This window comes from Acanthaster planci, linkage group LG13, assembly GCF_054643075.1.
Source record: "Acanthaster planci isolate LZ-2023a linkage group LG13, COTS_SCS, whole genome shotgun sequence".
NCBI classification, from domain to species: Eukaryota; Metazoa; Echinodermata; class Asteroidea; order Valvatida; family Acanthasteridae; genus Acanthaster; species Acanthaster planci.
In genome coordinates this window covers 9,239,778-9,264,125 of record NC_141789.1, presented here as the reverse complement: position 1 = coordinate 9,264,125, position 24,348 = coordinate 9,239,778, and the positions used below count along the sequence as shown (strand labels likewise).

General features: G+C 40.5%; 1 protein-coding gene across 2 annotated transcripts in view; it reads left to right on the top strand.

The window, feature by feature from the left end:
• The window catches only part of LOC110988180 (G protein-coupled receptor kinase 5-like), an 83,685-nt gene that overhangs the window by 18,441 nt on the left and 40,896 nt on the right, over positions 1 to 24,348 (top strand). For both annotated transcript variants that reach the window (XM_022251479.2, XM_022251478.2), the window contains exons 3-4: positions 11,520 to 11,632; positions 17,781 to 17,858. In XM_022251479.2, coding sequence (XP_022107171.1) covers positions 11,520 to 11,632; positions 17,781 to 17,858 — 191 coding nt within the window. The remainder of the gene's footprint in view (positions 1 to 11,519; positions 11,633 to 17,780; positions 17,859 to 24,348) is intronic.

The window sequence follows — 24,348 nt, the reverse complement described above, 5'->3', positions numbered from 1 at the left end:
TGTCCAATGATATTGGATGACACTTGGCACATTCATGACAGTTAAGCTGATGTTGACCAAGGACAGAAGAAAAGCCAATGATGTCAAAGCACTTTTTGTGTCTGCCACTGCACCCATACTTGCCCTACTGTAGTTATTGCAACATTTGGAAGAATGTCAATCTACAGTCATAAACATACATGAATGTACATACATACATGTACCATATGTACCGACATGTTGATTCACATGTGTGCATGTACATGTACATGTGTTGCAATCATTGCCTACTTGTACAACACATTGTCAACACTGTACCGTACATACCGGTATATTTGCAGACGTGCATGTACACATGTGTACAGTGTATATGTACTGCTACCGGTATCATTAACGCTGATTAAATACCCCCCTGTACATACATGTACATTTATCTTAGCAAATCTGTGTTATTTGCTTCCAGTTTACTGTTTTTCACGTACAGTATATGCGTACTGTACACTATGACATGTACTGGTATGTACATATATACATGTAAATGTGCAACATACATGTACTGTACATACATGTACATGTACCAGTAAGTTTCATAATATAGGAGTACCGGTATGAAGCAATCTTTGGATGGGAAAGGATTGAGTTTACTTGTATTTTGTTTACACCAGCAATTATTAATAAATGGATAGTGTGCTTTGTTTAAAAAAAAAAGTGAGAATGATTGATTGAGATAATCGCACCAAAAAAAAAAAACAAATTGAACCTAGTGGGCCAATACAATGTACTTACATTGTACACACCGGCACCTACATGTACATGTATATGCACCAGTATATGGGCGCAAGTACGCAATTGGTTTGGGTTGATCTAACATGGATGCAGGTTACAGGATAGAAGATGTACATGTAAGGTCCAATGTGCGGGTACCAGTACAGTTTTATGTACATTTGTTTGCGTCCCATTTGCTCAACTCCAGAGGGACTTGTCACCATACCCGTAGGCATTGTATAAAGAACACATTCTTGACGTCTGCCAGTAGATGTTGTACATGTACATGTCCAGTATGTACGGGCACCATGGATATATACGAGCACTGGTACATGTGCATGTATGTTTGCAATGTGGGTCGTGGGCGGTGTTGGAAATGTGCTTTGTAAATTGTACAAACATGTACATACTGAAGTCATTTGTGCTGCCGGTATGAGCGTGACACGTACATGTACTGTACCTAGATTTATGTGACTGTTCTAGTGCGCATGTACATTACCGGTAGTTCTTTACTGGTATTCCAATTTCCAGTGAGCATGTTTGGTCACTTTAAATAGATTAAGTGTTTTGAGAAGTTCTGTGGTTTTTTTGGTGAGAGTACCGGTACATGTAGGTTTGTTTGAAACAGTATTACATTACACATGTATACTGTCCAAAGAAAAAAATTCTTTCAAGTTACCAGCGGCGCAGTGTACATGTAAACATTTCAAAATTTACTCTTGTATATGTATACATGTACCATAAGCAGACTCCTCTAGTATTGAATCCCTAAGCAATTTTCCTAGGAACTGATCATTCTGAATTTTCATATACTGGTAGCTGTGGTGCACAGTTCTTAGTATTGGTACCTGGTTCATACATGGACAGGTTTAGGTGCATGTTTGAGATGCACATATACAGTGTACTGGTACATGTACACGTATACCGGTATGTACACGTACATGTACATGTATCGGCACATGTACTACGGTAGTGCAGGCCTGTACATGTGCACCAGTCAGTTTGCATGCCCCTGCCTTTGGAAAAATAATATTCATATTAGCCAAGGCAGAGGTTTGTCAGGATTTTTCCTGATTTTAGGATTTTTTATCAGGATTCACCCCAATATTACATACTGTACCGTACTTGGCACATGCACTGTACATGTGAGTCTTCATTCTTCTGCCAGTTGCTTGATTTGAGTGTACATGTACTGGTAGGTGTAAAACACATTCAAGTGCATGTTTGCATGTGTGGTATGTATGTGCATGTACATACATACCGGTACATGTACATGTATGTATGCTGCTACATTGTTTTGTAAGAATCTTGACTGAACAATGCAAGCATTACAATTTCATTTTTTTCTCCTTCAACACAGGACTGTGCTGGCGATGTACGGGTACATCATAATTTTGATGTTCATTCAGCCAAATAAATTGGCAGCCGTGCACATCCATCATTTGATTGCTTCAGTCGTTTGTGTTCACCCAGGCAAAGCACCAGGTCTTACTGATTGCTCGTCCATTAGTGATTGCATTTTTTTTTTCATTTCTTCTGAGAGCAACCAAGATATTTGCATCTTTAGAAATTGAACTAGATAAAACCCCAAACATTTAATGCCATGAAATTCAGTACACATTCCTTCTGTCAAGTCTAGTAAACAAACATATGCGTGCATATTATATCACAGTCGCCAGTTTTTTGTTGAAAGCCTGATTTCAAGCTTTTTCATTTTAAAATTTTTGGTAACATTCAGACCTGTTCATAAAAAAAATTGAATTTTGAATTGAATTTTATTTTGGGCTTGTTAGTGTGCATTCCCTGACCACACAGTCTGTCAATCTAGTAGGTTTTTGTCAGTGCCATTCTGCTGAATATCGCTGGCAAAACCCTTCCAAAAAGTTGAAAGCTCTAAATGAACCTTTTTAAAGTAACACGCATGCATGTGTAAGGTTATGTCAAAATAGGTACTTGTGTCCTTCTTAAATTAGAGACTGGCATCTGCAAATGTTGCATGTACAGGTACATGTATATAAAGTACAGTGCCGGTACACTGCAATTGAAACTTAATCCTGCGAAAATGACTGGGGAAAAATTGTGAAAAGAAAATTTCCCGTTAACATGAACAGGCAAATTTCCCACTTGCGAGAAAAAAGAGGTGAAATTTTTCCCACTCCTCTGAAGTTTTCCCACTTGTGAAAAAAACTGGAAAAAATTTCCCACAGTTTGTGTAAAAAGTTGTGAAAAATTTGCCCAATGGTGTAAAAAGATGTGAAAAGTTTCCCCCATTGAAATTTGTTGTGAATTTCCTTTTTGCAAAGGTGTGGAAATTTTTCCTTAAATATGACCGAGTAGTAAAGTGTTCCAAAAATCAGATTACTGGTACAGTTTACAGGTATTGTTTATAATAAAATGAATGCCAGATTGTGTCAATCAGAACGTCAAACCTCTAAAAGGGACGGGTCCATTTCAATGTTTAGGAAAATATGTAAATGGATTTGAACTTTTTTCATTAAAATGTTCAAACACCACCACAAAAATTCAACATTTCAACGGTTTTCCAAAATGTCGTTGGAATCTTGGTATTTAAGATATACGTGTAGCTGCCCGTTTCAAAAAGGTCAGGACTCCGCACTCTTTGCTGTAAATGCAGTGTCATAAAGTGGCTAAGCATTGTCATTATGCCACTTGTCCACTATCATGATTTATTCGTCGTGTGGGGATTTGCAAAAAACTGAATCCTCCAAATGGTATGCATTTGATTTTTGTTGGTCGCTTTCATGTATTGAACTGGTTGTGTGAACTGATTTTTGCGATGGCACTGGCATGTGACAACATATACATGTACATGTATTAGTTGGAAAGATGATTCCATCTATATATCCACTCTAAGGAAAAAAGATATTTCTTTATCAATGTACATGGTTTTTACAGCTCTTCAATTTGTGTTGTTTGAGAATTGTTTTAAAAACAAATTACACATGTACATGTGTATTATGTTTGAAAGTTTGGTTCATTTACAGTACATGTGTACACACATGTATGTGATATCAGTGAATTGCTCAATTGTGGGAGGGAGTTACCGTCCTGTACCTTTATACTGTATGTACTGATATGACATTACTTGACAAACCATTATTTCAGAAAAAAAATCATTCTTTCATCACTAACGGTATAAACCAACCAGATATGCAAGTTTCTAAGGTACTTGTTACCCAGGGGACCTCAGGTGAGTTAAGCCCTTTTCACACGACGACAAAAAAAAATCGCAAGGCTTGAGACACAATATCGGAGCGGGGATTGTTTACTTTACAAACTGTGATCGTGTCCTTTCACACGGCATCCTGTAACATTTTGCAAGCATTTCTTGAGATGCAATGCTTATTTCGCGGGTTGCCAGTGAACTCCACACTCACTGAGGGCAAATACCGCTAGTACCAGCGCCAATGTGAGGTTAAAGGTTGGAGACCATTGATGAAAAATGGCTGACACTACATCGGCAGAGTCAAACTTGCAGATGAAAAATGTTCTCCCGAAACCGATGTTTCAGGGAGTACCAAGAAGCTGGGACTATGATGAGACTCTCAGCCTTATGACTGCCATGGAAAACGCTGCAATTAAGGCAAAAATGGATGGCATGGTCCACAATAGCCACGTGTGGCAGGAAGTCGTGGGAGGTATTCCCGATTGCACCGGCGAGCAGTGCCACGATCGCTGGACATACCTGAAACGAAGTTAAAGGGCTTGTGCGTGCCGTGGGGTTGGAGGTCACTATGCATTCGCATTGTGTAGGTTATCGCAGGGGACGTTGTACAATAAACAGTGCGTCCATTCACAAATTCGTTTCTCATGGGTTGCTTGAGAAATCTTCCGCTACCGGAAGATTTTGTCGTTGGTCCGGACCTCCTCCAAAATATCTCAAGGATTCACCAGGAATGCTTGTCACTCTCGAAGCATTGGTGACCTTTCACACGATGGCACTTTTGTAAGATTTCTCAAGCATGAGAAAATTTCTCAAACCTTTCGAGTTTCTGTTGTGTGAAAAGGGCTTTAGTGTACCTGTAGCAGTATGTGTCCCCACAACCACAGTACAAGTGGTTGTGTACTGCACGTATGTGTGAATCTTACATGTACTGTAATATACCTGTACATGTACGGTATCTGTTCAACTTGGAAAATTAATCACGGAATAAAATTTCCTAGAGCCTTGTTTTTTTCTCCCTTGGAACTGTGGACTTGTGCATCTACATAAAATGCATAATTTTTACAACCGTGTGAAGTTGCTGGTACAGGGCTTCAAGCTGCTTTACTAGTAGGCCCTGTACATGTATGCATGTACATGTAGTACATGTACTGTGTAGCAGTTCTGTACTGGTTCATGAGGGTGTAAATGTACTGTTATGATCTAGAAGTTGCCCTCAAACCTGTCATCAAAATTTGTGATGGCCCTTCAGCTGGGAGCATTTTGGTGGTCGTAATTGGGAATTGCTTTGGTTGCAAGGGTATTGGTTGTGATTTTTACCGAGTTCATTGTTTTTATCTGAGCAGCTTATTGCCATTGATTGAGTTGGGTCTGTTTGTGGTGATTGACATCTGAGACAACTTCTGTTTCCAGAATGCCACTAGACTTGACTCAAGTCGGCATTCTCTGTGATGTTGTCTGCATTTGTGCTTTGGATTCTGAGGCTGTGTAGCATTACTTGCTTCTCGCTCTCTTGTGTCCCCTTAGTCGAGAAATCCAGACTTGACGATTCCGCCAAATGTTTGTTTACAGCGGATGAGTTCATCTACCAAAACAGGTAGCAGCCAATCAAGTTGCCAGACTTTTTTTAAAAATATCGTTCATACTTCCATTATAATGAACGAGTCTATAAGTCTGACTACTTTGACTAGTCTGCTGTTGGAAATTCCGTATAGTATACACTATGCAAGATTATGTCATTCATATGCAAAAACAACTACATATCACCAAGGGGTGGGGGGGTCTGATTGGCTTATCCCTCAAGTCGGACTTCACACACTGTACAATCTTTGACGTTGACGCTGGATATCACAGAAAGGCGAGTAGCCGAGTGTGACGACTGTGTACTACGACTGACAGGGAAGAGCAATGTACCAGTAGTCCAGACTTGATTCTAAGTCTAAAACACCACTCACTTGGGAGACAGAATCTACTCTAGGACCTGGACGTGTCCTTGTCAATGTTTACAGGACAGGTGTTAGAGGACTATGCAAAGGTGTTTGGCAGTAGTGAAATTAGCCAGGCAAATTGCCTTGGCATGGTTTTCTAACTGTAGTGCCAGTCATACATGTACATGTAGACTATCAGCTACTGTAAGGTCTGAACAGCTTGGCCTCATTTATATTGTTCTCTAGGTTGTTGGATTGGCACACTTTTGTTATATTGCTTTCAGTTACAAAAATCAGTTATAAAAGTGATCAAAAATACACTGTTATACTGTATGTATACATGTACTTCATGTACATGTACATTTATGGGTTAGTAAGGTGAGGCTTACACACCAGCGAATGGTACAATGTACCTACATGTATGTGTACATGTAATGAAGTATTCTGTGCATAGGATTAGTACAAATTTTTCGTATCAACACTTGAAACACAGCAATATCATTGGCAGAGGAAACTGTGGTCAAGCCGCAGCTGATATACATGTACATGTATGTACCAGAACATGTTTGTGCATGTACATGTTTGTATATGTACCAAATGCTGTACATGTACCGTACATGTGTTGTACATGTACCAAGTTACGGTATGAATTTTTGAAGAATTTTGAAAACGGATGTACCGTGAGTAATAACACATGGTATATACATGTGTCCTGTAGTTGTTTGCCTGGATATGAACAAAGGGGTGCACTGAACCAATTCAAGCTCCATTGAAAATAGTGAAAAATCAACCAAGTTTGGAGCCCCATGGCAGGCAACTGAAGTCCCCGAGGCCTCTCAAACAAAAAATAATGTGTTTTTTTGGTCGTTTAGATTTCATTTGGTTTTCAATTTTTGTAGGTTAACCAATGAGTTTTTTTACCAAACTCACCGCCCAAAAAGTGAATGTTCCTAAGTCTTCTCAGCAGCCATTTTTCAAATGACATCCCTCACTTTCTCAGGCTCTTCTGACAAAATTTCAATCCCATTTTTGTCTGCTTTGGCCCCAGATGGGTGCCTCTGAATCTACAGAGATGATTCTGGGCCATACTTACACAATCCCACAATTTCTTAGCCTACACGGACCCTTCTTTTCCAAAGAATCTGTAGGGTTACTTTTTAAGCGCCTCGGCCTGGGAGAGTTTTTCTTGAATTTAGGACACTGCACCCACAGACCCTCAATTCAATCGCGGTACATGTACCTTGGTGTACATGTACTGTAGTATGTGCATATACATGTACCAGTACATGAACAAGATGCTGAACTTACGTACGGACGGTACAGTACCGGTACATACATTGTACATGTACTGTACATGTACACACGTACACCCACTCTTGTTAATCCCTGCCTTTGGCAATTTTGTTTTTTTTTCTGTCAGTGAGATTTATCCTTTCTATATGTACCTGTCCTCCAGACCCAAGGCTGATGCTGAATTGCCAGTGAAAATGGATGAATAAGGCGGGGCTTGCACATTCGGCAGAGAATCCCAGGGTATGAGTTGTCAAGGTTGTCAGCCTTGTGTAACTCAGTGAATTCTGCAGGGCCTGGGAAGTGCCAAACCTGTCAGTGGCCGTATTTGTTTTCAAAGATTTTTTAAAATAAATGATAAAATTCTGGAAAAGTTGGCATAAAACTTGCAATGTCTGATATCTTAATCAGTTTTCAAGAGGTTTCTTTCAAGAAAGATTACCGGTAATTAGAAAAGTCATGTACATATACATGCTTTAACATGTAGTCAGTGTTGCTCCTGGGTACATATTCATGCATGTGCAGGGGCCATGGAAACCGGCAGGTGTGTGCAAGATGGGCGACTTTACAGACAGTCTTTCTTTGCAATATCAAAACACAAGGCAGGGATCTAAAAACAGATTCATAAAGTATGTCAGCTGATAAATAGATGGCAGTAACCTTCATATGATACATGTTCATGCAAATGTATTAATTGTTTTCAACAATGCTTTTGTGAGCTAAAATTCTGACCTGGTAGTTTTGGATGTAGTGAAATGCCATTGCTACAGAATGGTTCCCAGTCAATCTACATGTACTGTAGTTCTGATTTAGCAGTGGGAACCAGTGGAACAACTGCATGTAGCGATAACAGGTAATTATTTTAAGCTACGTACATGCGTGACCAAGGAAAACTTGATTTCATTCTGCGATCAGACATCCATTGAGGACTACACTAAAGGTGAAATTTGGAAGGAGAGGAACATTTATCCATGTACATTGAACAAAATGCCAGAATTTTGGAGTTTATTTTCAACTTGTGAGTGTACACGTACATGCACGGAAACTTGGAAACTTTGCCCAGAAATTCTTGTGGGGACAAATTCATGTACATGTAAAGGCACCGGTACCGGTACATGCAACCTGTACATTGTACATGTACGAGTATACTGCCACGTTTGTGTAGGCTGGACCGGAGCTGGGAACTTGCACATCAATTACCTGAAAATTGCTATATAATGTACTGAATGCCTGCGATACCGGTACATTTTATGTGGACCACCATTGTGTTCGTTTATGTGTCCATGTACATGTATCTGCTTGCCTTAGCAAAATAAGAAACACTTGGCAAAGTCATGCGTTTTGTGGAACTTGCTTGCTTTTTGCAAGCCTGAGGAATTGGCTTGTTCTTTGCATACCTGATTTTGGAATGAAGTTTTACATGTACGTGTACTTACCTGTATTTAATTTGTACACATACAGGTACATTGTACATTTTCAAATTTCAGAAAACTTTACAATTTGCATCGCAGATATCGATATTTGTCCAAACCATACATATATGCACAGTGTACATGCAGTGTACGGTACATGTACATATATGGGAAGGGTACCAAAAACACGCGTGTGTTTGACCAGAAAACCCCAACTCTGTTTTGTCTGGATTTGTCCTTAGTCATAGTTCTTAGATATGTTCCGATAACACGTAGATTGGCGCCTCTATCGTTCCCTGTCCAATACATTATGGTATCACAACTTCTGCACAGCTAGAAGTGTACAGCACATATATGTAGATGTACAAGTATATTGCTCCTGCTATACAGACCGTGCATTGACGTCACTCCCACTGAAGCCCATGCAGCCGACACAGACCAGAGAATTTATGTGATCCTCTCATGCATGAAGGCGTCTAGCAGGCAAAGAAGGAAAGAACTGTCAGCAAAATTAAAATTGGCAGGGTTTGGAATTTCTGCATTTCCTGGTTCGGGGTTTTCTTTGTGACACAGTTTTACATACATGTATGCACGTGTACATACACTTGGTGTGAATTCAGTGAGGATAAATATAAGTGGTTGGATTTTGTACATGTACACGTACATACATTTCTATCAAAGTTAAATGTGTTATGCATGTATACTGGTACCATACCCCATACTTCATCTGGCCGGTATCTGCACCTACGGGTGCATACATGTACATGTACGTGTACATGATGGGTTTGTATACTGTACATGTACATGTATGTACACTGTATGTATATACTCACTTGTATCTTAAGCATGATGTGCAGGGGTACCGGTGTACAGTTTGTAACAGTGTGCTACCAGTGGCATGGGCACAAGAGAATTTGGTCGTGGTTTGCAGATAGCACACAGGGCCTTTATTATATTAGGAATGATTTCACTGTGCTGAGTCAGTTCTGGGCAGCACAAACAAAGTTGCCCAGCAGATGTCCAGCGTGCCTTTATCCATGTCATCCAGTTATATTGTTGTTATCGAACAGTCCTGAATTCATTAAATTACAGCCCCTTTGCTGTCATTTGTCATTGCAATAGGCGATTGCCATCTTGAATGGATGTGGTCTGGAGATCCCCCCCAAATATCAATAACAATGTAAACCTCTTCATTATGCTTGGTTGGGTATTACTGCTCATAATCATTCCATACATGTATGTACATGTATGTGATTTTCACAAACATTCACGGTACATGTACCGGTAGTTGTCAAATTTTGATTGGCTAATTTTGGTGGAAGATGAACAGCACTTTATGATTCCCTAATGTGTTTAATATGACACATGCTACCTGTTTCAATTACCGGGCTATGTGTCATTTGTCATGTTTGTATGTGTCTTCTCCTACCCTGTTAAAACTATTTCTTTTTTCTCACCAGTGAAATTGGGAGGGGGAGGGGGTGATCAAATGGTCCCCCCCCCAAAAAAAAGTGAGGGGACTTACATCGTCCCCCATCTTCCCCAAGCTGAATAATTTACATGTATACCCCTTCCTATATAAAGCCCTTGTATTTGTTTTTTCATCAAAGGCAGTGACACTTTGGAAGACACTTCTGCCACCCTGTATGTCTTTGTGTAAAAAAGAGAAGGATACAGGCAGTGCTTCCCCATTACATGTTCATTTACATGTACCTGTATGTGTTGGTTGTTGGTTGGAATTCGCCCATGACATTTGATATGTACATAGGCATAACATACATGTACATGTATGCACTGTACGTCTGTACTTGTGTGCTCCCGAGAGCCAAATGGTGTGCATGTGTCACTTGAAGTGTGCTTGTTCAGGCAGGCTAGTGAGTACCCTAGGCTGCATTGCATCTACATGTACCGGTACCGTACCTCACATCTTGAACAAAGCTCAGGGGAGATCTACATTTTTCAGCCGGCCATCAGTGTACTCGTAGCTAAGAAGACATGACATATTCAGCATCATCATTGGCATATTCTCCTGAAACCTGTGATTTTCCAGTGTGATCAAACAATTTATATGTAGGTTTTTGTGCATACTGGTACATGTACATTTGTACCTGCCATTGTAAGACAAATTGGCTCTGCAGTGATCCATTCATGTTTGACAGAAAACTGTAAACGAATGTATACATGTAGCGGGGGTACATTGTGACACCCCTGATTTGTTAGTTTTGATTGTTAAGCTGGCTATGACCAGCCATGGTAAAATGAAGGACACATTTGTACTGGCAAGTTTTTTTCATTTTAAAACTAAAGTGAAGGGTTTTGTATCCCTTTTTGTACTAGTACCGGTATGTCCTGACTACCATTGCCAAGATGTCTGATATTCAGTAATGCCATTTTGCAGTGATGGTCCAGTCCTAACCAATATAATATAGGTCATGTCTACATTCATGTACACAGTAATCATGAAGCAAAGTCAGCAAATAATGTTTGTTTCTGCTCTTTTATAAAAATGAGCAAATCAGAAAAACACACAAAAAAACAAACAAACACACAAACAAACCAAAAATCTTTGATTTCAAACTTGGGACAGTGTGCCATGCAGTATATTAGAGAATATTTTAACAGGGCTAAGATTTGTCACGATTATTCCTGATGTCATTTTTTATCAGGATTTTCCTGACTTCAGGTTTTTCAAACATTCTCTTCTAAAATCTGGAAAACCCTGAGTTTACCATTGATGTGTTTTTATGTATAACAGTTGATACAGAACACAAGAAATGAATGGGTACACGTATTTCACAGGAAGCCTTTAGGCAAACACACATGTACACCACTGTATACATCAAGTATAGTTTTCTACATGCAATAAAAACAAACCATTAGATTCTGTTCTGGCTTTGATGAGATACACACAACTGAACTAAATCCATTGTTTTTCTTTCTCTTTTTTTCTCCTCTCTGCAGATAGAAATTTTGATAGTATATGTGAAGAACAACCAATTGGACGCGCTCTTTTTAAATCCTTTTGTTCGACAAATGAAGACTACAACACAGCTGTCAATTTCTTGGATGCAGTTGTAAGTATGCACAGATGAAGACACAGTTATGGGGACAGTGGTTTTCTTTTAGAACCCCGATGCTGGGAATCAGACCCGGCATTGGTTTTTGTCCTTCCGTGTTGTTTGACATGCAAATTTGGAGCAGGTTACCATTCCACGAAAAAGTCTCATCATTCCTAAAAATGTGCAGCATGTGAAATGTTAGATGGATGAATGCAATGTCACCTGCAGGAACCACCTGCCATCTTGTAATTTCAAAGACCGTGTGACAAGAGCCGGCAGGTCTAGGCTGCAGTCCCTGAAGTTATCACAAGCGACATTTGTTAGTGAATAAAAAGGGATTGTACTTCGTGTAATTTAATATGCTTTTGGCGGTAGTAAACACATCACCTGTATTCAGATGGGGGGGGACATCATTGCTGTCCAACGAAATATGCAGGTTCGTGAGCAAATGAAATCCCTTGGGGTTATGCACGCGGTTAATCAACTGAATGTTGCATAGGCTAATATGCCGATGATGATCAGATGAAAGATGTTCAGGAAAAGAGCTCAGCAGATCCGACAGCATCATAGGCACCACCAACCTGGAAGGCTGATAATAACACAAGTGTATGGTGGATCATTGGTTGCATCGCTGTCGTTGACCTTTGACCCTCTTACCCTGGGATTGAACCCAGGATACATGTACACGCTGCATTTTCGTCCTCGGCAATTGTCAGCTGCTAGGTGCTCAAATGCCTGGTGGCGCAGGGACAGAGCGAGGGTAGGAAAGATGCGTGGGTGGAATGACATGCAGAGCTATAAATAAGCCAGGCCATTTTGTCCACCCCCTCCTCCCACAGTAGTATTGTCTCTTGTGGTATAATCAGCTGACAATATGGAAAGGTTTTTGGTACAGCCTGCACTTTCCTCTGAAGAAACCTGCCGCTTTTGAATGGGGAGGAAATTGCCATCCATTGGGGCACATTACTTACAGCGAGACTGAACAATTTGGATAGCTCAAGAGTTTCTGATGTAATGGTATTTCAAACAAATGTACGTGTATCAGGTGAGAAGGGCTCAGTGGAATTACAGCAATGCAGAATTTTGTGGCAGAAGAAGTAGGAGATTTGTTTAACAAAATGGAAATCGAGAATCAGAATACTCACAAGTAAAATAGATCCAGTGCAGTTGAAACTGTACTTTGAGCACATGACTACTAGAAACAGGATAATTTTTTCATTGTCTGGAATACCGTACTGGTAGGAATATCAGAGGCTGATACCATTGATCATTGACCAGCTGTGTAATATCGTAAAAGTTTTTAGTTGGGATAAGGTGGGGCTTTTGGTTTTGGGGTTTGAGTCATCTGTAACTTCCCTAGTCCATTTTTAATAAATTGTACGTTTGCATGATCATGTTTGTCATCCAAGGTCCCTCATAGGAACTCGACCTTTTGACAAATAGGTAAACATGGTAAAGGATAATGGATTCTTGCTCCTTTTTTTTCTCAAAACTTTCCAAGACATGGCCTTGTACATTATTTTAAAAATCCTACAAATGGGATGCACGCCCTGTGTTTTTATGATTCCATGCCTGTAATATTAAATTAAAGGCCTTGCCGTGAAAAGTACAAAGTTCATATAGCCAGTGTTATTAAATTAGAGTCAGTGGTGACGGTACAAAGAGGCTCCAAAATAGCACATCAAAAATTGGCAGTCTCAGACAGGAAGTTCTGTACATGTATGCCTGAAAACTCAGATTTTAAAAGTGTTCTTGTCATACCATTAGATGCATTCTCACCGTATTAGAGAGTCCCATTTTGGCACATACATGTACATGTTACGGTAGCAGTGGGGCCTGTGCCCTTACAGTAGTTGAGAACAAACCCAGGTTTAGAACGATGGACCTTGGTGTGGTATTTACTCTTTATATGTAAAGAAAACAAAAGTAAATGACAAAATCTCCACAGTCACAGCTCCCTGCACCCATAAAAGGATGCCTGTTTACACAAATGTAACTGACTTAAAAGGATCATTTTCTTATTATTTTATTATTTTTTTGCCCCCAAATTGGAGGATTCTGGAGGATTGAGGAAGGTCCTAGCAAAAAGGGCCTAGGGGGTTAGGGATAGTCCCCATCCCACTGTCCAAACCATAATTTGCACAGGAACCGCTAACCAGACTATTCATTGGTACTGCGTCTACTTTCAGTGTACATGTACAGTTGATGGGAGCAGCCAATTACTGCCACTGTGATATGATCGATCAGCTGTTCGGAGAGCTGCAATATTTTGTCTGTGGTTTTAGTTTTTTTAAAGTTGATTTCAATTTTTTTTAATTTGTTCCTGAAGGCCTCCAAAAGTCTCCCGGAGACTTGCGCATCGGCAAAATAAAGAAGTTTTTTATTTTGCATAAAACAATTTCCAAAAGCTCCCAAACTTACTTTAATCGGCTGGAATCTGCTACTTCATAATTTTAATGTGTTTTTGATGGGTGGGGTTGAGTAATTTGTACAGTAAAGGAATCCCCTAGGCCTCCGTACATTTCAGTCGGACAATCTTATCAGTTGACGTCATTCATGTATCTTTACACGAAGGCCATGTCCGAATCAGTTGGCTTCGGCTTGCTATTATGCATACCCTGTAATTCAATGGGAAGTGGTCGTGGATGCTGCAAAATACTCTGTAATTTCAGGCTGTAGCCAATTGATTGGGACCCGGGCCTATGTCTGTGAACTAGACAAACAAAGTGATCTTACATCCTCCTTATGTATACAAATTGAAAATGCTTTTAAGCAACAAACTGTGAGGGGCCAGTCTATTTCAGTGTCGGTGAGGCAGTGGCGGTACATGTAATGTACGTATGCAGTGCATGCAACGGCAATGGACACCGCAATATGACAACCATACATGTAACAACTCAGGCATTGTCACTTGCCAAGAACAAAGGTACAAAAAATGTAGATGACAGTGATAGGGGATATTATTTTCTGAGCTGAATTTTATATGAAACTTGTTTCTTATAAACTAAAACTGAAAACAGTATATCATTTACTTCATGAGAATTTTATTTTCATTTTGATTCAAGAGCTGAACTGTTTTTATTTATTTATTTTTTTTAATATATAAGCTAAAATAATAATATATAAGCTAAAGCAGAAAACAATGTACAAAGAATGTCATATACAGCTACCTCATGAGAATGTCATTGAAAACCGGAAACTGGAGCTGAACATTTAGTTTTCACATTTAATTTTCCCGTTGTGGTGTTGCTACTGTATTTTAACAAGCTCAATCTAGCCAAGAATAGAAGCCTCTTGTTAGAGTGAGATGACTGAAGCCATTGCCTCTTGGCATATTTTATGGTCTTTTTAATAATTCAAAATTGTCAATTTACACTTCTCATAGTAACAAGGCCATGTGGTCTAAAGTATACATGTACATGTGCATGTACCGGTACATGTATATCACTTCTAAGGGAAAACAAAGAGGAAGGGGCAAAAAAAAACACACTGCGTCACTGCACCACTGTTGGACCAAGCCCATGACCAGAAACCGGAGTCTTTTATTTTGGCCTAATACAGTGTCTGCGGAGGTTGAAGACACATGCAGATGTTGCTCCAAATATAATAGAATGAATAATAAATGCTTCACTGGTCTTAAATATTTGATTAAGGCCAGAATCAGGAAAATGGATGGTGATAATTGCCCGAGCTGACGGTGAGGGACGTTATCAGTGTCCGTTCTGTGGACTTGAATGAAGTAAGACTGGCCAAGCATACATGTAGATGTAGTCATTCCTATTCATATACACCTTAGGTTAGAAAGTTAAAGTTAATTTAAAGAATTGAAATTTCCACTAATTTTGTTTGACAGTTTCACTTAAGGATTTTCAAATAACCCAATAACCCTCTGTCTGTGTTATGGAACCCTACGTGCTGGTGCATTATCAACCCTTTAATTTAAGACTGGCCATGTGACAAGCACTCGACCAATAGAAATGGCTAAACTGTCTTAGGTATTTACATGTATGAATGGTTTTTCAGACATACATGTAGAGATTCTGCTTTTGAGCAAGACATGCTTGACCAATTTACACCGACATAGTGATGCATTAAGTCCATGAGTGTTGCAGAACTTTCTGTACAGCAACAAACCAAGATATGGACTTGGTTTTTTAAAATTAAATTTTACATCTTCAGGTGAGAATATGCTCATACTGACACTTAGCACCATTGGTTTCACTTCTGGTGCTCAGAGTCCCTTGGGTGTTTAAATTCCATTTCCCTCATTATAGCTGTCAATAATTACATACATGTAAGTATCTCACATCCGTACACTGTGGGTCAAAAACGTGTAAGCATGGTAAGGAAAATGGACATGAACAAAATGGTGCTGCACTCAAGTTGCAGGTTACCATCACAGACGTATATAAAAAATCTGGACACGTAATATCCTTAATCAGCTTGTAGAGATGATTGCATCCACTAGCGGCCATTTTACCGAGCCGAATACAAAGCTTGCCCGGCAGTGCCCGCCTTTGTTCTCCCTGGCGTCAGTAGAAGCGAGCCAAGCCGCGCATTTATATTTGGCTCAGTAAAATGGCCACTGGTTGGCTTCTATTTCATACCAAGGCGTTGCAAGTCCAGGTTTTTTTTATATATAAGTCTGTGGATACCATGTGGAGACCAGATTTACCTGTTCAGTATGAAAACTGTCACATTTTTCACTGGCTGCATGGACAGTAGGGCCTACACATCAGCTGAGGGGCCATCCATTTTTTTTTTTCAAAGTAATTTTACCAGTGTACCGGTACAAAGAGTGCTTTTTATCTTGACCCCTTCCCCTCCCACAGACTAATTGTTCAAACGAAAAATAAAATATTTTTTTCTTTATGATGAGTAATGAAAACAGGTGGGGAGTTTATTGGTTAGTTTAAAATGTGATTTCCTAATTTGGGTTCAGTTAAGGGTACAATGTACATGTACATGTTGATCCTCCAGTAGAGGGAATTTTTATGGGCAATTTTTCTTTGTTGGGGGAGAGATGCAAAAAGGAGGATTGTTCAACCGACTTTCTTTGGTGTGAGGGCTTTGTGAGGCTAGTATTTGGGGAGGAAGGGAACTTTGTAGTCCCCTAAATTGTTTTTTCTCATCAAATTAAAGTGGGAGGACATTGTGGTTTGTTTGTTGGTCAGTATTATGCATTGTACAGTTGTGCACCTTCTAATTCATATGACAGAGATCGTACATGTATGCGTTATCTACATGTACCAGTACATGGACAATTATTGCTTTTTACTTCTTTGTTCATTTTATCGCATTTGGCAGGAGGGGTTCATGTTACTTGTTGCATCAAGAGGACATTCTTCTTTCAAAATGGCTGCCATTGCAAAAGAACACACAAACATGCACATGTGCACATTCAACATGAAAATGTCAAGATCATGCACAGACATGACATAGTGATTTCTGATCAAATAATCGTGGTGTTACCGGTACATGTGAGTCATGAAAGGTGAACACAGTTCATCTCGAGTGAATTTTGCTGCAAATGTTTTGTGATGTTGAATTTGCATTCCCTGAAGGATAAACCAGCCTTAAGAGTTTCTACAGGGTACTGGTAGGTAAGGACCCTTGGGAAGTCAGCTGAGCACATACATGTACTAATAGGCACCAAAGCCGTGAAGTATTGGGATGTCTTGCCATGCCAGGACCTCTCCCCTGAAAAAGTGAGAAAAAGTGGAGGGACGGGAGAAGAAAAAGGAAAGTAAAGAGAAAGAAATGTTCCATGACAGTGCCTCATAGCTGAAACCATACACTTTTAATTATTGGTTCTTCTGCTACTGTCTCTTTCCTCCCTCCCCTCATCCCACCTCGCCCCTGGATAGATGTACGTGTGTATCCCCCCTCATGGCGTTTCTCATGACAGAGGACGTGTTGATGTAAAATTGGTGGCCAAATTGAAGTTGTTGTATGATGTTACTTCTAAGCGTATATCAGATTGTAGCTTTAAAGGCAGGACAAGCAGAAGTCTCGTTGACTAATTTGAGTTTGTTAAGATGTGCATTGGGACATCCGTTGGTCATGCTGAGATCAGTATATGTGACATCGGGTTCACTTCTCTCAATTTGTCGTTGAATGCCTAATGTTTTAAGCTTGATTTTTCTTGTGTTCTTTGTTCTAGAACGATTACGAAGTGGCACAACCAGAGGATAGACCAGGCCTTGGCAATGAAATTTTCCTCAGATATCTCTATGCAGATGTAAGTTGATCTGTATGTAGCCACATTCATCAGGAGTCTTTTTTGTATATTTTTATGGTTTATTTCACTTTGCCTTTATCGCAGCCCAAAAGGCTGAATTGCACAGGCGTTACAAAGCAATTAATACATAAAAAACATTTAAAAATCATCAAAAACGTGAAATCACTAAAAAATTCATAAACAGAGATAGAAAAACTTTACGACCAAAAAATACTTACAAAAAAGCCACAAAACAGTCAAACAGCCACCAAAAACAAGTATCGAAAAAGAAAGGATAAACATTGATGGCTGGGATATGAAAAATATTTACAATTATAATATGCAAAACTTGTTATGTAAAAAGGATAATTTAAAATACATGTATATTAAGAACCAATGCTCATGGCCCAAATACATACCATCGGTCATTGAATAAAGATTGCCTTTCACAGTGTCTGTGTATTTAAAAGCTTCACCAAATATTGAATAGGGCTTTGAGCATATCTTTGAGTGCGGGCCTTAGGAACAGACAACAGGCTTGAATTCCGTAACACACGACCATTATCCTCAGCTCTGGTTTTACGTAGCCAGCTATGGTAAACATGAGACATTAATAAAGTTTTGGCAAATTTCAAACAAATCTGCTCTCGTCTGTCCTGAAGTTCCGTAAGTTTACAAGTATGAAGTGCATCCCGATAGGAATAATAACCATTACCCAAGGTAATTTTACAGGCCCTTTTTTTAATTCGTTCAATAGCATCACGTTGATACAGGGTGAGACTCGGATGCCATGCATGATGGCTTGGTGCAAGATGGCTTGGTGTTACCCTTGCCACCCACCTGTCAAAAGTCTGGATTGAATTGTTTAATCAAACAGACATGATCATACTGTACACTGCTCACTAAAAGTGTGCTGGGAAAGTTTTAAATATGTGGTTTAACGGCTTTTGGGGGTTTGATCTCTGATAACTTCCAGAGCCAAAGCAAGGGTTGCTTCTGGCAGCCAGACCTGTGGTGGGTTCCAAACCTCAAATTTGAACACGTCCCAAAACACTTTTATCCCAATTCATAAGTTACATTTCAGTCAGTGAAAGCAATTAAGAATCAACAAATGTTTGAATTTCTGATATTTACTCCATGTTTTGTGAAACACCTGCATCCCTGTATATGGAGATAGGCAAACATGGGCCGCTGTGAGACAGAATACAGTTGCTGTTGGTGGCATTTTAAACCCATCAACATAATTGGCTCTGGACCAGTGAGAATATTCCAACTTATGCCCATTAAAGGCATTATCATGTTGATGACTGCTGAACCGACACGGTACAATTGTCAATCAAATTGATTTTACAGAATTATATAAATGGACTCCATTGCATTCTGGCCTTTCTTGAGAGAAAAATGGTGTTTATGTCTTTACATGTGTACAGATTTTATGTTGACCTCATTACAGGCTTATGAAGAAGAGGGGAACACTCACAACAGAAAGTGTTCTCCTGGCCTGTTTCAGTAAAATTGGCACCCACGACCCCCTCTCTGCTGTTAACCATCAAGATTTGATCATTTTTTACAATTCCCAAATATTCCCGGGGTGTATTACACTGTATGCAGAGGTAAAGCACAAACTCAACCAGTAAAACAGACATGGGTAAAACCCGCAGGAGGGTAAAACCCGCAGGAGGGTAAAACCCGCAGGAGGGTAAAACCCGCAGGAGGGTAAAACCCGCAGGAGGGTAAAACCCGCAGGAGGGTAAAACCCGCAGGAGGGTAAAACCCGCAGGAGGGTAAAACCCGCAGGAGGGTAAAACCCGCAGGAGGGTAAAACCCGCAGGAGGGTAATACCCGCAGGAGGGTAAAACCCGCAGGAGGGTAAAACCCGCAGGAGGGTAAAACCTGCAGGAGGGTAAAACCCGCAGGAGGGTAAAACCCGCAGGAGGGTAAAACCCGCAGGAGGGTAAAACCCGCAGGAGGGTAAAACCCGGAGGAGGGTAAAACCCGCAGGAGGGTAAAACCCGCAGGAGGGTAAAACCCGCAGGAGGGTAAAACCCGCAGGAGGGTAAAACCCGCAGGAGGGTAATACCCGCAGGAGGGTAAAACCCGCAGGAGGGTAAAACCCGCAGGAGGGTAAAACCCGCAGGAGGGTAAAACCCGCAGGAGGGTAAAACCCGCAGGAGGGTAAAACCCGCAGGAGGGTAAAACCCGCAGGAGGGTAAAACCCGCAGGAGGGTAAACAGACAAGAGGAAGCTCCACATGTTAAATTCAGGCCGTTAAATTCACAAGTACACTGTACTCATTAGCTCTGAAATGCATGGTACAACTTGGCATTTAATGCCCAGGTGACATGCAACCAGTACATGTGTACATTGTCTTTTGTTTTGATGGTCATGAAAGAGGATATTTCCTGGAAAGAGTTTTTGTTAGGATACGGCCTGAAGTTTGAATAAAATAGTACCTGTAGTATCAACCTACATTTATGCGCACTCATCCACTTATAATGTGTACTTTTATGTACATGTACATCATTTTATCCTTATTTATTGGGCCCATGAACATACATGTACCATTAACATAAACCATTTCAGCTCTTTGATGACACACCTCAGGACATAGGATAAAAGTGCTTACAGAAAACCTGCCAATTTATTCTGAACACAGCGATTTCACTCCCCCACGATTTTGTGGGGGCTGGTGTCAACCAACAGTCCCACCCACACAGGTGCATCTACCCATTTGACCCTCGGCATCAGAAAAGATCGGCTTCAAGCCTAACAGGTTTTATGACGTGAAGGGCACTTGCTCCTCGACACTCTTGGACTTCTTGCAGCAATTGTCTCCCCTCGTCAAAGTGATACACACGCTGATGGCTATCACAGAAATTCACAGGGTCTTAAACCTGTCTGGAAGTACTTCTATATGTAATGCTGGGCATTCCACCAACGCAACGCCAACGCACCCCTGCTGCCCTGCTGCACCTTGCTAATGAAAGGTTTCATCAGATTAGTCAGTACTAATGCAACATGAATGATAGGATCAGAGTAGATGGTAACCGTCAGGTGACTGCACTTCTGTACATGTACATGTACAGGACTGAACATGTACGTCTACATTTATGCCCATTGGGCTCGTGCTGAAACCTGTGAACCACCCCTAGCTGTACTTTTCAGCACTCCGTCTTCCCAAGCTTGAAGGGGTTTTTGCTTTTATACCATGGACTGACCCCTCAGCTAGAGTTTAACCTTGTGAAAATATTAACTTTCAGATACAGTTTACCATTTGCTTGGTCAGATGGACAACTGACCAGTGTTATGATCTTTTCATGTTGAGTGTACCATACTGCATCTCTCTTTAATAACAGGGATCTCGATTCACTGTACATTTTGAATTTTCCAGGTCCCCACTAACGAAAATGATTTTCCTTTCCGCCTTGTGGACGTGGCTCATCCATGCTGTACCTTTCTTATTTCAGCCATTAAAACAACTGCTGTTCCCCCTGAAATCCACAACAACTTGCGTAGGTGGGCACGCACTTTTCCTGTTATGGGTTGAATTTGGCCTGAGTTACATTAGCCCTGTGAACCAGCTGCCCCCCCAGCATTAGACACAAAAGGGCTGGCCTAATGATTGTCTAATAAGTCATGGAGCGATTAAAGTGACACGTCTGGCGACCTTGGGATAGCACGCTTCCATGTTTCCTGCTGCGGCAGTCTCTCTGATGTGGGAGGGGGAAGGGAGTTTGGAGAGAAGGAGAAGAGATTTGTGAATAAAGTGCAGTTTACCTTGTCCGCAAGGTGTTACTGCACATGTGCGGGGTGGAGGTCGATTATGAACGTGGCGAGAGAAGGGACTAACCATTGTAATGGGCTAAAGCTAAGGGTGCAGCGACCTTTTGCATTTTGCATTTTTAAAACTCTGCTGCCTGTGTTGTGTAGTTTAACACGGGTTCACATTTTGGCGTCAGAGAAGTGAATCATTTTTCCAAGTGATAAAATCCTGGTTTACTTTGCCTGAAGCCATACTGGAATGCCACCCTGCAGTACATCAACACATACTGGTACATTGCCACTCTAATTTTCTTGCCTTTGTCTGTTGTCTCTCTAGAAATAAAATGGCAGAGTACCCATGTGTCTACCGGTAGCATTAAACCTGCATATCGTGAAAGAGTTGAATCATGGTTCATTGTTTTCTGCGAATGACAAATGTATTGAAAAACAAATCACTGCCTCTCCCTCTGTCCTATCTCTGTCTTTTTTTGTTTAACTCTGTGTTTTTGAGCTCTGCTGGTTTCCAATCGCTACTCGGGATGCGTTTCCTCAAATAGGCGCAGCGGTAGGAAGTGACAGGTGAAATGACATTGCCACAGGTGTGGACCTTTTTTAGGGCCTTCATCCCTAGCTGCAATCGGAGAAAGGCTCCAAATCAGAGTTGGAATAGTTATTTTGGGGTCCTGCATCCTCTGCAGGGCTTTTGTTAACTTGAAGTGCCAAGTTATTCCCTGTCTTTAAGGAGCATCTCAACAGTTGGCATTTGCTAGGTTGCTTTTTTCCCCACGATTTTAGATAAGGAAATCCTGTACTCCCGCAACATGAACAAACATGTACATTTATGTAAATGAGACAGAAACACACCAGGTGGGGAAAACAGTGTGTTTCTGAGTAGCCAGTGAACACTTTCTTGTTTATACATATGTACCGTAAATAAAGGCATTTCTTTGTGTAACTGTTCTGTTTCGTCATCAAATCAGAAATCTGGTCCAAATATTTTAAGTGAAATCTGTAGCCCATGCCCCCAGAGCATGTGTTTATTTAAAAAAAAAAAAAGGTACTGAAATAAATTACAGAAGTGGCAAATGTTTAAGTTGGACAAGCAACGACTTATCTGTTGAAAATTCATCCTTTTTTTTACAAGTGAAATAGAGAAATTATACCAAGAATATGGTTACGGAGGAATCCTTTTTGTGCAAGCATGGATTTGAGAGATGAGTCACTCCAGTCTATAGAGAAAGGGCACCCGTTGGGATAGCTTACAGGTACAAGATAGAATTACATTTATGTGTGCAGTGAAGAGAAGTTAAGTAAATTGCAGTCCACAAAAGTGTACAGTTTTCTCCGTGGATGATAATGCTGGCTGTGTACTTGTTTGGTTCGAAGACCAATACATGTACTATTGGAAATGTATGTATGCACACGTACATACAACATATGTGTACTTGTAGGCTTGTGTAAGTTTTGGGTGAGACAGCTACTCTACCCATAGATGTGTACAGGTGCATGTACATGTAAGTAGAGTACATGTAAACACATGTAAATGTACTGTATTGGTAACTGTACAGTATGAACATGTACATGTACTGTACATGTATGCCATGTGGAGAATACAAGGCGTGTAATTAAGCACACCTGTAGTAAGGATATGAGGGATATGTCCAGTATTTGTACAGTGATGGAGGTAGAGATGGTGTTATGTTTGTGCTTGACAGTACGGAGGAGGACTTTGCACTGGAGGCCTGTAATCAATGGTTTAGCATCAATACCTCAGTCAGCTTGAGTGACTGAAGGGTTCCCATTCAATGTCAGAACGTTCACTGGCCACTGGGGAATTTTAACCCTGAAAGAGGAGGGGCGGAGGGGGTGATTGAGTTCAAACCTCACATTTATAATGGTAATGAATGTCTTCACATGCATGTCAATATCCCAAAAAAATTAAGCGTGACACAGTCGAGTTCTTGGGAGGGGGGATCAGATTCCGCCCCCACAGGTTGGTGAGATGGGCCAAACTAAGCTGGCCCTTTGAGGGTTAAGTACCCCCCTTGCTTTTGGGTCTCATTCTCTCCTCCCCCCCTAATGTTGGTATTCCATAGCTGCCGTTGTCGGGTGTTGTCTGTGGATCGAAGGAACCTGCTGCATCTGAAGTCTGTCACCATGGTAACAGCCAGGTGTGGATTTGCCGAGTTGTCTCCAGGGGAGAGAACTTCCATTCCAATTTTTTTTTGTATCTGCCCCCCCCCCGAAAGGAAACAGGGAATGAGGCTTTTAAGATTTCTGCATGCATTTAAATCCGAACAGTAGACTCGTATATCGTGTGTATAAAGTAGATAAAAGACACAACTTTTCTGCATGTTAAGAAAAATTACAGGACTCATGTGCCGGTACAAGTACCGTATGCTAGCAGTTTTCCTTTATAGAAGCAATTGCTTGAAAGTTTATTTCCCATGAACTTATTTCATGACAGTCACACTTAACCAAGTTACCCCTCCAAAAATACAGGTTCAAACATAAAAGTCATCCATTTTTATTTCGTGATAAAAAGCAACCCGCTTACTGGAAATGTTGACATGTTTATACACGTAGCATCCACATGCGCATTATGTGACTAACAAGAAAATGAGCTTCCTATTGTACTCATTCAATTCTTCCTATTGCCTTTTATCCCCAACTTACCGCATCAGCAGGCTGTTAGTAAGCCTGACATGTACCTTGCACTTGCGTTTTGTTCCTGTCAAACTGGTCTTTT